The sequence below is a fragment of the Lontra canadensis genome, unplaced genomic scaffold (genome assembly GCF_010015895.1).
Source record: "Lontra canadensis isolate GAN:19392208 unplaced genomic scaffold, GSC_riverotter_1.0 scaffold66, whole genome shotgun sequence".
NCBI lineage: Eukaryota > Metazoa > Chordata > Mammalia > Carnivora > Mustelidae > Lontra > Lontra canadensis.
Window position 1 is genome coordinate 11,217,675 of NW_022631060.1, and position 12,080 is coordinate 11,229,754.

General features: G+C 61.5%; 1 protein-coding gene across 3 annotated transcripts in view; it reads right to left on the bottom strand.

Annotated features, from left to right (window-relative positions):
• Positions 1–609, bottom strand: part of AP2A2 (adaptor related protein complex 2 subunit alpha 2) — a 79,691-nt gene extending 79,082 nt beyond the window's left edge. For 2 of the 3 annotated variants that reach the window (XM_032879812.1, XM_032879811.1), the window contains exon 1: positions 413–605. In XM_032879812.1, coding sequence (XP_032735703.1) covers positions 413–479 — 67 coding nt within the window. In that variant the 5' untranslated portion in view covers positions 480–605. Of the gene's footprint in view, positions 1–412 lie in introns of all 3 variants that reach the window. The other variant, XR_004385218.1, reaches the window with a different exon arrangement.
• Positions 610–12,080: the final 11,471 nt, after the last annotated feature.

The window sequence follows — 12,080 nt, forward strand, 5'->3', positions numbered from 1 at the left end:
CCCGCCCCGCGCCCCATTGACCCCTGCCCGCCGGGTCCGCACCCAAGACCCCGCCCCGCCCCGCGCCCCATGACCCCTGCCCCCCGGGTCCGCACCCGGGACCCCGCCCCGCACCCCCGCACCCCGAGCCTACGCCCCCGAGAACCCCCACCACGCACTCTGGCCAGCGCCTCCGCACCCCCGCCCTCTAGCTCCGCGTCCCGGACCCGACCCCGCACCCCCGCACCCCTGGGCCTGCGCGCCCGGACCCCCGCCCTCCAGGTCCGCACCCAGGATCCCGCCCCGCCCCGCGCCCAATGACCCCTGCGCTCCGGGTCCGCACCCGGGGCCTGAGCCCCCCGGCCCCCGCCCTCCAGGTCCGCACCGGGACCCCCGCCGCTCGCAGGCCGGGTCTCGCGCCGCGGCCACTCACAGTTGCGGATGTCGGAGATGAAGACCGCCAGACCCCGCATCCCGTCCCCCTTCGACACGGCCGGCATCTTCGGGCCCCGGAGAGCGGCCTGGGCTGGCGGGCCCGGAGGAGCGGGCAGCGGGGAGCGGGGAGCGGGTCGCCGCCGCCTCTGGAGCCGCCTCAGCCGGAGCCGCCTCAGGCTCAGAGCGCCGCTTTCAGGGCCGCCGCCGCCGCCGCCGCCGCCGCCGCCGCCGCCGCGCGCGCGCGCGCGCACGCACACACGCTCGCGGTGACGTGCGCGCGCACGTTTGCTCGGGCGGCGGCGGGCGGTGCGGGGACGAGCACGTCGAGCGCGGGCGCATAAAATCAGGCGCGAGGACGCCCCCTGCCGGCAGACGCGCGCGCCGGGCGGCTCTGGGAGCCGGGGGTTCGTGTCCCGGGCTCCCCAGGACCCTGTCCACGATGGGGGGACCTGAGGGCCTGCGGCACATCACCCGCTGTCCAGGGCCACCAGCCCCTTCCTTTACAGAGGGGGGCACTGAGGACTGAAGAGAAAGGACTGCCACCCCCACCCCATGACTGCACCGGCTGACCACAAGGCCCAGTCTTCGCTTCCATCCCTCAGTGCCCAGCCAGGGCCCTTTGCCATTCTGCCACCACCCAGCTCGGCGCAGAGGCCTGGGCAGGGCGTGGATCCCCCAGGGAGTCTGTTCCCAGGGCAGGCGTCCCTGCTGAGCCTCGCCTCTGTGGAGCCAGACAGCTTTGAACGGGAAGCTTCCTCCTTATGGGGGATGGGGTTATCTGCCCCCCACCCCCACCTGGTACTGGCCCAGACCCACAGAAGAGACCTCTTTCCCACCCTGGCTCACTTCCTCAGTTCCCAGTGAGAGGTCAGGCGGGTCTGGACCCTGGCCAGGAGGAGGAAGGGGTGGGGCCCCTTGCGCAGACCAGGCACCCCACCCAGGCTCTGGGCCTCCAAGACCCCCTGGGGGAGACCGGAACTGTGGAGACTAGAATCCTTATAAGGCAGCAATTTCACCGCCTTCCAAAGAGCTAGGCCCCCAGACAGCTTCCTGGAGGAGGGGAGATCCCCAGGGAACACGGGCCCCACGCCTGCAGATAACCTTCCGTGGCCAAGCCAGGGGACTCAGATGAGCAGACCCTGAGCCGCCCCCAGCAGCCACTCCGAGGACAGGGCAATGCCCAAAGGTTGCAGGGGCCCGCCCACCTCAGCCTGATGCGGAGGGCTTTTCTGAGGAAGGGCTTAGAGCCGGGCAGACATCCTACCCCCTTTCACTGCTGATTGTGGGCCTCCCAAGCCTCCTGGCGTTCCCCAAAGCATGTGTGTATTTGGGGAGGGGGTCCCAGAGCCTGATGAGACACACAGGCAGCCATAAGAAAGACCCCACACTTTCTCCTAACTCCCACACCTTGCCAGATACACAAGCCCTCAGGGCATGATTACTGTCAAATCCCAGTCCTGAGTCTACTCAGCCCTCTCTAACCACCCTGACTCCTCAGCAGGGGACAGGCCACCTTCAAGAATATGAAGTGCTCATTAACAGTCTCATTTCTTAAGTCGCGTGAATTGGACATCCGTGTCACAACTGTGTTTCCAGGGGCAAGGGCAGACCTCAGAGTCTCTTTCCAGCGTCCCTGGCCTCTGGGAAGTAAGGACACAAGCCCACCGCAGGCATGGTGAGGGAGAAAACAAGAGCTGGGGAGCCCAGAGCCCGTAGCACAGCCACAGTGTCTGGGGACACTCGCTATCTCCAGCTGGCTGTCCTGCCTCCATCCCAGACCTGAGCCTGCCCAGCCCTCTGGTCACTTGTGCAAGTGATGCTTCCCGTAATCTCTGGAGAGGGTTGCAGACAACGACCTTTCCAGAAAACTGGGGCTGGTGGGCTGGCCCAGATGTGACTAGAGGACCTGAGCAGCGTGCAGGGACCGGGATGAGGCAGTCCTGGGCACCTGGTCACCAGGAATGACCTGCTTGGGGAAGGCCAGGCTCTGGGAACCAAGCATGTCCCCGGCCATGGACAACAGCTGAGCATGAGGAATTCAAGAACTCTGTGGAGGGCTGGATTTTTTTTTGTTGTTATTGTTGTTTTTAAGATTTTTATTTATATATTTGTCAGAGAGAGAGAGAAAGAGCGCGTGAGCACAAGCGCACAAGCAGGTAGAGGCAGAGAGAGAAGCAGGCTCCCTGCTAGGCAAGGAGCCGGATGCGGGACTTGATCCCAGGACTCTGGGATCATGACCTGAGCCGAAGGCAGTGAGTGGCTTAACCGACAGAGCCACCCAGGCGTTCCAGGGCTGCTGTTTTGAATGAAACAGACCTACTACGGAAGGAAAGTAATGGGCTCAAACTCCAGACCACTCTTCTGGGGCGGCAGGAAGCTGCCCAGTCTGGGGAGCCTACTTCTGACGGCTCTCAAGCTGAACTCGAAGCCAGCCAGCTGGATTGGCTTGTTGCAAAGCAACCGCAGGAGCTGACTCTCCAACCTCTCCAAATCTGTGGGAGAGCAGGAGGGCTGCTGTGGCACCTGTAGGGTCCAGGGACCGGACCACAGTAAATGGCATAAGCTAGGGGCCTCCGCCCCTCCTTGGCAGAAGGCCCCCTGCCAGCCTCCACAGCCCCTCTTCCCTCATTGGATGAAGTTGTCCCTGCCCTTGAAGATACTGTAATGACATCCCTTGAAGGAGTTACTTTGTAGGAGAAAAGTCTGTTTCCCTCAAAGCCCCCTGCCCCCCCCCACCCCAGACCTGGGAGAGTCAAGTTGCCAACATAAAGCCACACTCCGACGGGGAAGACTTAGCCACCAGGAGAACAGGGAACCATAGGAAGTAGGCTTGTGCCGGCAGAATTCTGCAGAACATGTGTGGGACGAATTCGGAGAGAGTAGACCTGTCCCACAGGGCACCCGGCGATCTGGGTCAGCCGGGCAAGCGTGAACAGCTGACAGCCTGAAAGCTGGACTCTGGGGCCAGCGTTAAAACAAGCTTGAGATGCCAGAAATTCCGGGGTCTAATGCAGAGAAAGGAATTCAGAGATTTCTTCTCTCCCAGCTCTGGAAGCTAGACGTCAAGGTGTGGGCCGGGCCGGTTCCTCCTGAGGCTGTGGGTAAGGACAGGGCCCAGACCCTGCTTGGCTTGGAGATGGCTGCCTTCTCCCTGTGTCTCCTCACGAGGCCCTCCCTCTGTGCCCCCCTCTCTCTCTCCTCTGTCCAGATTTCCCCTTTCCATGAGGACACCAGTCACACTGGATACGGGGTCTGCCCTACACCAGTATGAACTCAATTCCATCTGAAGTGACCCAAGTAAGGTCACATTCTGAGCGACTCCAACATGGGAACTTTTAGGGGACATGGTTCACCTCTTAGCAGATGGTACTGTGAGCACATGCAGGACAGGATTTTGAGTCTGTGCCCCCTTTTCCATCCTGGCTGCTTGAAACATGACTTTGACAGCTGGAGCTCCAACTCAGATGACGACGATGGTCTCTCCACTCGTCACTACGCCAGCCACAAACTTCCTGTGTTCACACTACTGCCACCATGATTGGGGGCCCTGCTGCCTCCCACCCAGTCAAGGGCCTATTTAACACCTATTCCCATGCCTGATGGCTCAGGTGTCGTTGAGGCTTCTGGGACCATAGGAGCCGAGGCCTGTCAAGACAACCCCCCCATGTGGCTTGTGTTCAAGACCCCTCATACTCACCCCCACGGAGCTCCAAGGGGCTTGCAGAGCGCTGTCAGTCATCAGCAAACAGCTTCAGGAGCCACACAGCTGGTGACACCAACCAGGGGAGGGGTAAAGGAGCCATCTATGAAAATCCAGCTGTCCCCACAGGGTGCTGCTAGATAAGGCTTCCTGTCCCCTCCCCCAAAGGAAGGATCCATGACCTTCAGTTTCCCTAAGTTACCTGTTGAAAAACACACCCTTTGACTTTTTTTTGAAGATTTATTTATTTATTTTAGAGAGAGAGCGAGCACGTGCACAAGCAGGAGGGGCAGGGAGAGGGAGAAGGAATCTCAAGTGAGCACCCCCACAACCCGATTGAGCACAGAGCCTGACACAGGGCTTGATCTCAAGACCCTGAGATCGTGACCTGAGCTGAAACCAAGAGTTGGATGCCCAACCAACAGAGCCACCCAGGCGTCCCCACTCTGTGACTTTAAAGGCCAGACCGACCGTGCCGGCAGCCAGCCAGCTGTCCGTAACCTCACGGCTTTGGGTGTTTTGTGCCAAAAGGGCATCCTTCTGGGCCCATATCCACCCAGCAAGTGTGACCTGATGCAGTATATGTCCACATTAAGATCGACCTACGAAACCCAGTGTCAGGAAAGCAAACGCGGCCACCCGCCTCAGCTCAGGCCTCCCTGCTCTACTGCACCAGGGGCCTGGGGCAGCCGTAACAAATGACACAAACCCGAGGCTTAAAAACAAGAGAAATCCATCTGCCTGGGGGGCTCAGTTCTGTGTCTACCTTTGGCTCTGTGCTCAGCGGGGAGCCTACTTTTCCCTTTCCCTCTCCCTCTGCCCTCCCCTTGCTTGTGTTCCCTCTCTCTCACTGCCCTTCTCTCCCTCTCCCTCTCTGTCAAATAAATAAATTAATTAAATCTTTAAAAAAAAAAAGAGAGAGAGAAATCAATTCTCTCCCAGTTGTAGAAACCTGAAGTCGAAGACAAAGTGGTCAGCTCTGGGAGAGAGACCTGTCCTTGCCTCTCTTCTAGCTGTTGGTGACTGCCGGCAACCTTGGCTCAGAGCTATGTAACCCCAGTCTGTGCCTCTGCCATCTCCAGGTCTCCTCGCTTGGGTCTGCGTGTCTCACATCTCCCTTCTTTCTCTTACAAGTATTCCTGTCATTGGATTTGGGGCTCACCTTAAATCCAAGATGATCTCTTCCTAAGATCCTTAGTCACATCAGCAGAGACCCTATTTGCAAACGAGGTCACCCTCACAGGTGTGGGCTTTGGGACACGGACAGGCTTCTGGGGTCCTCCATGTGCCCCACTCCACCAGCAGGGAATCTGGCCCCCTTGGTCTCATCACACACATCCTGTCCCTCCCATTGGTATGGGGTATTTTAAGGTTGGTCGTGGGATGATGAGAAGCAGAAAACGCAGCACTGGCATCACAAAGCGCACAGCCCCCTGCAGGGCCTCGCACCCACCACGGACACCTGGTTGAGGCCTATCCCCTGCCTTGCTTCTGCCTGGACCCCTTCACACCTGACGGCACATGATACCCAGGTCACAGCCCTCACCGTGGCCAAGGCCAGATGGGCTGGTGGGGGCTCCCACGGGAGACACAGACAGAAAGCATGCTGTGCTGGCTCTGAGCTAAATCTGAAGGCCTCCACTGCACGAGAGGGTGCCCCCCTCCTTCCTTCTAGCTGTGGACTCTGCTTATCCCAGACCCAGGGAGGATGTCTCCATCCATGAGCAGGGCAGGGCTCAGCAGCAGGAAATGCTGATGTGGGTCCCTCTTCCTGGGCTTCCGGCCTCATAACTGGAACGTTCTGAGGTTCAGGAGTGATAGTACACGGTCAGTGACAGTGGGCTGGGCCCCGCCCTTGGGGCAACCACTGGCTGAGGCCTCCCCCAGTTCAAATGGGACGAGTCACGGGCTGCCCCTGCTGGGAAGGGCCTTGTCTTGTGCTGACGTGGCAAACGAGGAGAGGCCCAGGGCCACTTGCGAGATGAGGACACCCCACTCTCACCACACCCAGGAACATACAAGCCTAGCCCCCAGAATTCCAGCAGCCACCAGGCACCTCCGACAACCAGGTGCACGTGCTCTTGGGGTGTGATGAACTCCCCATAGTTACTTAGGGACACTTTCTTTTTTTCTTTTTTTTTTTTTTAAGTAATCTCTATGCCCGACATGGGGCTTGAACTCATGACCCTGAAAGCAAGAGTCACATGCTCCGCCGACTGAGCCAGCCAAGTGCCTTACTTAGGGACACTTCTGTAGCTGTCCCAGAGGGGCAGCCCCAGGTTAGGGTTGCACAGCTGACCAAGTGCTCTGAGGTGGGGTGCTTTGGCTCTGAGGGTGTCCCCAGAGCATGGAGGGGTCATTCAGTTGGCAGAAGGAAAGCTTGTCTTTGCACCGTCCCTTGCTCCATGTGGGCGTATACCTTCCCTCTTCTGTCTCCCCCTACCCCCCACCGAAGTGCCTGTGCCCATTGCAGACAAGTAGGGGACAAGGAGGAGAACAGTGTGAGGACGGGCCAGACCTGGGCTTGAAATTCAGAGCCTGAACCTCTGTCTGGGTACCCCACACCCAGCCCAGGTAGGGCGGGCTGCCTCAAAGACAAGAGGTCCAGGAATGGGGCTTGGACCCTGGGTTTAGGGACTGGGCAAGGGGGTTATACTCCAATTAACATTCAATTTAAATAGGATTTAATTTATTGAAGTTACAAACTCAAAACTTAACTTTTGGAGCGCCTGGGTGGCTCGGTCCTTGGGCTTCTGCCATTGGTTCAACTCATGATCCCAAGGTCCCGGGACCCAGCCCGGCATTGGGCTGCCTGCTCAGTGGGGAGCCTGCTTCTCCCTCTCCCTCTGCCTGCTGCTCTGCCTACTTGTGCTCTCTTTCTGTGTCAAGTAAATAAATAAAATCTTTTAAAAAAAAGAATTCATATATTCGATAGATTCAAATTTTGAATGCGGTGAACCCCAAGTTGTCTCAAATGTTCCTGAAATATGAAATACCAAACATGTCCAGGTTTCATTTACTATGTGGGCGCTAACACTCTGGTTCTGCTTCACTTTAAACCCTACTGTGGGGGCGCCTGGGGGCTCAGTGGGTTAAAGCCTCTGCCTTTGGCTCAGGTCATGATCTCAGGGTCCTGGGATCGAGCCCCACATTGGGCTCTCTGCTCAGCAGGGAGCTTGCTCTGCCCCCCCCAACCTGCCTCTCTGCCTACTTGTGATCTCTGTCTCTCTCTGTCAAATAAATAAATAAAAATCTTAAAATAAAATAAAACAAAATAAACCTTACTGTGGCTGAAAGTTGTGTAGCCATTCAAAGTCAGTTTTCTATCCAGGTTCTAGGGCCCTTGGCATCCACCAGCAGGGAGCCTGATGCCCCAGAACCTTGCCCAGAGGGCGGGTTTTGCACTGTCCCTCCTTCCTGCCTGCTCTTGAGTTTCAGGCAATGCTGGCTCAGAGTGCACCCCAAGTGGACTTTGCCATTCTTCTGCTCTGAAGACCTCTGACCTGAATGGGAGCTCATTTCGACACTGAATCATGTCTGAATGCCTTTCACACTAGACCTTTGATACTACGGGGTCTCCTTAGCATTCCCAGGACTGAGTAGGTACCCGGGCACCTAGCAGAGCTGCCTGGGTTCCTCTCCAGAGCTCTGTCTGACCTGGGGTCACTACCCAAAGGTGAGGCCTCAGGGCTGAGACGGGTGCCAGGAACAACGAGCTGCCTGTGGCCACGGGCACATCACGTGGGTCAGCGCTCGCAGCGGCTCCAGGCCTCTGGGAGGGCTGCAGAGGGTCAGCTGGCAGGAAATATGGGGAAGAGAAAGAAGGAAACAGGACTAGGAAGAGAGAGAACGAAGTTCGGTTCAGAAAGAAGCGTCTCAGCGGCGGAAATGGGGAAGCGAGCCAGGTCTCGCGCCCTGGGACTGGAGGGGCAGAGCCGGGCGGGACGGCTGTGCGGTTTTCTGCGGGAGACTGCCCGGAACAGCTAGGGATGGGGGCGGGGGCTGCACCCAGAGCAAAACGCCTGGGGATGAGAATCGCTGGCCACGTCGTGCCCAGTCCCCGCGGTGCCCATTCCTCCTGACCGCGCTGGGCCGGAGGGGCTTCTGCCTGCCTCTCGGGGGGGGCTCCGGCCTGTGGGAGACGCCGCCGGCCGCCGCAGACCCTGGAGGCAGGACGGAGCCCCGGGGCTCGGCTGGCGGGGGCGCTCGATGCCCCGGGGCCACACGGACGCTGCCTGCGGCGGAGGACCGGACCGCGCTTACTCCGGGGCATGTGGGGGACGTCGGGGAGGGCCAGGAGGGAGGGTGGCCGCCAGAGGGGAAGGAGGGGCGCCGGGAGACGCGACTCCCGATGGTCACCGCGTGGGCGCCTCGCGGCAAGGCTGGAGCGCCAGCACCCACCCCTACCCTCGCGGACCCCTGCCCGGGCCAGCTGCCCTCTGCCCCAGACCGCGTCCTGCACCACACCCTGCCCCAGCCCCGCCCCCAGCCCCGCCCCCAGCCCCGCCTCACACAGGGGTCCCGTCCCCGGGCTTCGGCCCCGCCCCAGCTCCGGCGTGCAGTGCACGGCGGCTGCGCTCCAGCGTTCTGGGGCGGGACTTCCGGCAGCGCCTGCGAGCGTCTTCCGGCCGCGCGCGAGGGTGGTCCGGCGGGCCTGTGGTACGTGAAGGTGAGCCCCGCGGCGTCCGGCCGGGGTGGTGTCCGCGCCCCGCGCCTCGGCGCCGGCTGCTTCTCCTCCTCGCGCGGCCTCAGTTCCGCGCCGCGAAGTGGGCTCGCGGGGGACGCGTGTGAGAGCAGGAGGCGCGGCGCGACGGAGCGCGGGCGTGAGAGATGGAGCGGTGAGCGTGCGGGTTGCCGCGAGTGCGGGCGAGAGCGTGCGGGGCCTGCGAGCGACCCGGTGTGAGAGTGAAGGTGTGGGAGGGCGGACCTGAGGAGGAGACGAGTGTGACCAGTACGCTCAGCGTGACTGAGGCGGGTGTGGGCGTGCGGGGCTGGTGTGAGAGCGGGTGAGAGTGCGGGGGGCCTGGGAGAGAACAGGCGTGAGCGCCGGTTTGTGCCAGACGGTGTGGGAGTGAGCGTGCGACGGGAGGGCGACCAGCACACTTAGTGTGACTGGGCTGCTGAGCCAGGGCGTGGTGGCCACCCTGTCCCAGAGGCCGAGCCGGGGTGCGGGGCAGGTGGCCCGTGCGGGTTGGGGGACGCCGGGCTGGGTCCCTCTGCGTTCGGCCACACGCCTTGCAAGCCGGAGACGGTGCACTCTGAAAGGTGACTTGGCCCCTCGCTTGCGCAGAGCCAGGGGACAGCGGGTTGGTGGCAAAAAGGACCCCGAGCCCCCTGCGGCGTCCGGTGTCCGTGGCCGTGTCGGGTGCGTGTAGCACGGGGCCGCGCGGCAGCTTCACCTCGGGGCGGGACGCACTCCGCTCCCCGGGCCCGGGCCTGGCCCGCCGCGCGGGGGCAATGAAGGTCCCCAGGGCCGTGCTCGTCCCGCCTCTCTCGCTGCCGTCGCTGGCCAGAGCCGCTCGCCCCTCCCGCGGGAGCACGGTCGGCTCCGGGACGTGTGCGGCCGGGACTGCGCGTGATGGGCCGTGGGCTTGCGGCGGGAACGGCCGGACTCTGGCTCGTGGTCCGCCGCGTGGTGGTGACACACTCGGGGCACGTCGGTTAGCGTTTCTCGCGTGCGTAGGACCGAAGAGCGAGACCAGTCTGACGAGGAAAAGTCAGTTTCCTTCTTTTTTTTAAAAGATGGATCCATTCTGGGAGGGAGCCGGCGGCACGCGGGGGCGGGGGGCGGGGCGCGACCCGGAGAGAAGCGCCCTCGCCGCCCGGCGCGGAGCCTCTCGCCTGACCCTGACTCCGCAACCTGAGCCGGGAGCCAGCGCCGGACGCTCAGCCCGCGGAGCCACCCAGGCGCCCCTAAGAATCAGTTCTTAAACATGAGCATAGGAAAATTCGCAGCGTTTCCCCGAGCGTGGGCCGCTCTGGTGAGCGGCTTTCAGGCGACACACGCCTGCGCGCACACGCACACCTGTTGTGGCCCGTGACACACCGCTACTGTGGTCTCACCGAACGCTTGAAGGTTACTGCTGTCCTTTGGTCGGCACACGGCTGACAGTCCTCCCAGGAGCTTGGAGTCTGCGGAACACAGGGGCGCTCGGTGGTTAGAGCAGATCGGAGACCCCTGCCTCCCAGGGCCCCTCAAGGGACCACAGACGTGAAGTGGTCACTGACACCACACCCTGCGGGCCTGTGCTGCCCGAAGGAGGTCACTGGTGCGCGTGGGGAGAACCGACCTGAGAGCCGGGGCTCCGCAGAGAGCACGATGGGAGAATTTGCCCTCAGGCCTCGGGAAGGGTGGCCGTGCCCGAGGTGCGCAGCAGGGAGCTGTGGGAGGTGCCAGACAAGGCCTTGCTGCCTCTTAGGCCCCCTGGCACGTCCCAGCAGCTCACACAGTGTGTCCTCCCTGCCACATGGCAGGCATTCGGTCTGCCAAGTGCACGGCGGTCAGGGAGTGGCCCAGCACTCACGAGCAGCCCACTCATGATACCATCGCGCCTCATGCTGGGGCTGGCCGCTGGGCACAGTCGGTGGCAGTGCCAGTCCAGGCCTTGAGCTCATTCTGGCTCTTTCCGTTGCTGCCTCCACTTTATACGGAGCCTGGCAGGGTCCATCTCTCTTCCCCCAGATGAGCTCCATCTCTGCCTTTTCCTCTTTTCTTCCTTCCCCACCGTGTGAAATAGGTCAAGGGGCAGGTGAGCCATGGGCAGAGGGGTCTCTAGGTGGGCGGGCAGTAGGTGGGGCAGCAGTCCGTGGACAGAGGATGTGGCGGCTACTGGGGCACACCCCAGGCTACTATGGATTGCTTGAGGACCTCCCTACCGCTTGGTTTCCCGTACTTTCCATACTCAGTGACCCAGACCTCCACTCTGGAGCTGAGGAAGAGACTGAGGTCATGGACTGGACCCGGGGGGCTGGGATCAAAGGTGGGGGTGCCTGGCAGAGTCGGCACTACTCCGCACACACTCCGCCCCACTCCATGTGGCTCCTGCCGGCAGGTGCACTTGTCCGTGGATGCACAGCTGTCCTCTCAGCTCTGCAGCCCCTCGTGCAAGCATGTTTGCTCAGGTGTCTTTCTGGCCTCCTGGTGGCCAGGCTTCCGAGAGTTAGCCCCTCACAGCTTGGCAGCCTCGATGTCAGCCTAACCAGATGAGTTTTGTGCCACCTGCCCTCTGCTGTGGCTGAGGGAGCCCAAGTCAGAGCTGTGGTCACAAGATGGGAGGGGGCAGGGACTGTTGTCCTTGATGATTCTGTTGCCAGGAAGTGGCAGGAGAGGGGCTGCTGGGGAGGGGAGGGGGCAGAGGATGGCAATCTGGGCCTGGGTCTTTGCTTCCCTCCCCACAGCCCCTTCAGAATTGCCCTTGCAGCTGTGTCCCTTCTGTCCTCCTGTGAAGCCCTTGGGCCAGCCTTTTGTGCCTCCCTGCCTCTTGGGGAGGGACCTCCAGGGCTCCTCACTCTGGCCTTTGTTCTCCCACAGACAGGTATGCCTTGCAGCTGCCCAGGGGGTGACGGCCCGAAGCCATGCAGCCTGTGCTGCTCTGCCAAGGGAAGTTGCTGAAGAGGAGGGTTTGGGAGGAGGTAAACACAGGCTCCTGGCCAGGAGGTTAACAGGGCGGAGGGGATAGAGGGGTGAGTGCTGCAGAGGGCCTGACTCTCAGCACATGACAGGGCATACCCTGCCTGGGGCTCTGGTGACCCCATAGCCACTGCTCATCAGGAGGCTCTGCTGGCTCCCTGGGGCCTGTGGGGTCTCCTCTGGCTCTGCCACCAAGTGGCTCCTTAGCTGGTCTGGAGGGGGAAGTCCAGCTGTGAGTCTGTGGACCCCCACACTTGCACACCTCAGAGCCTCATTAAGACTACAACCAGCCTGGGACTGCCTGTTACTCGACTGCCCTGGGAGTGAACAACAAGG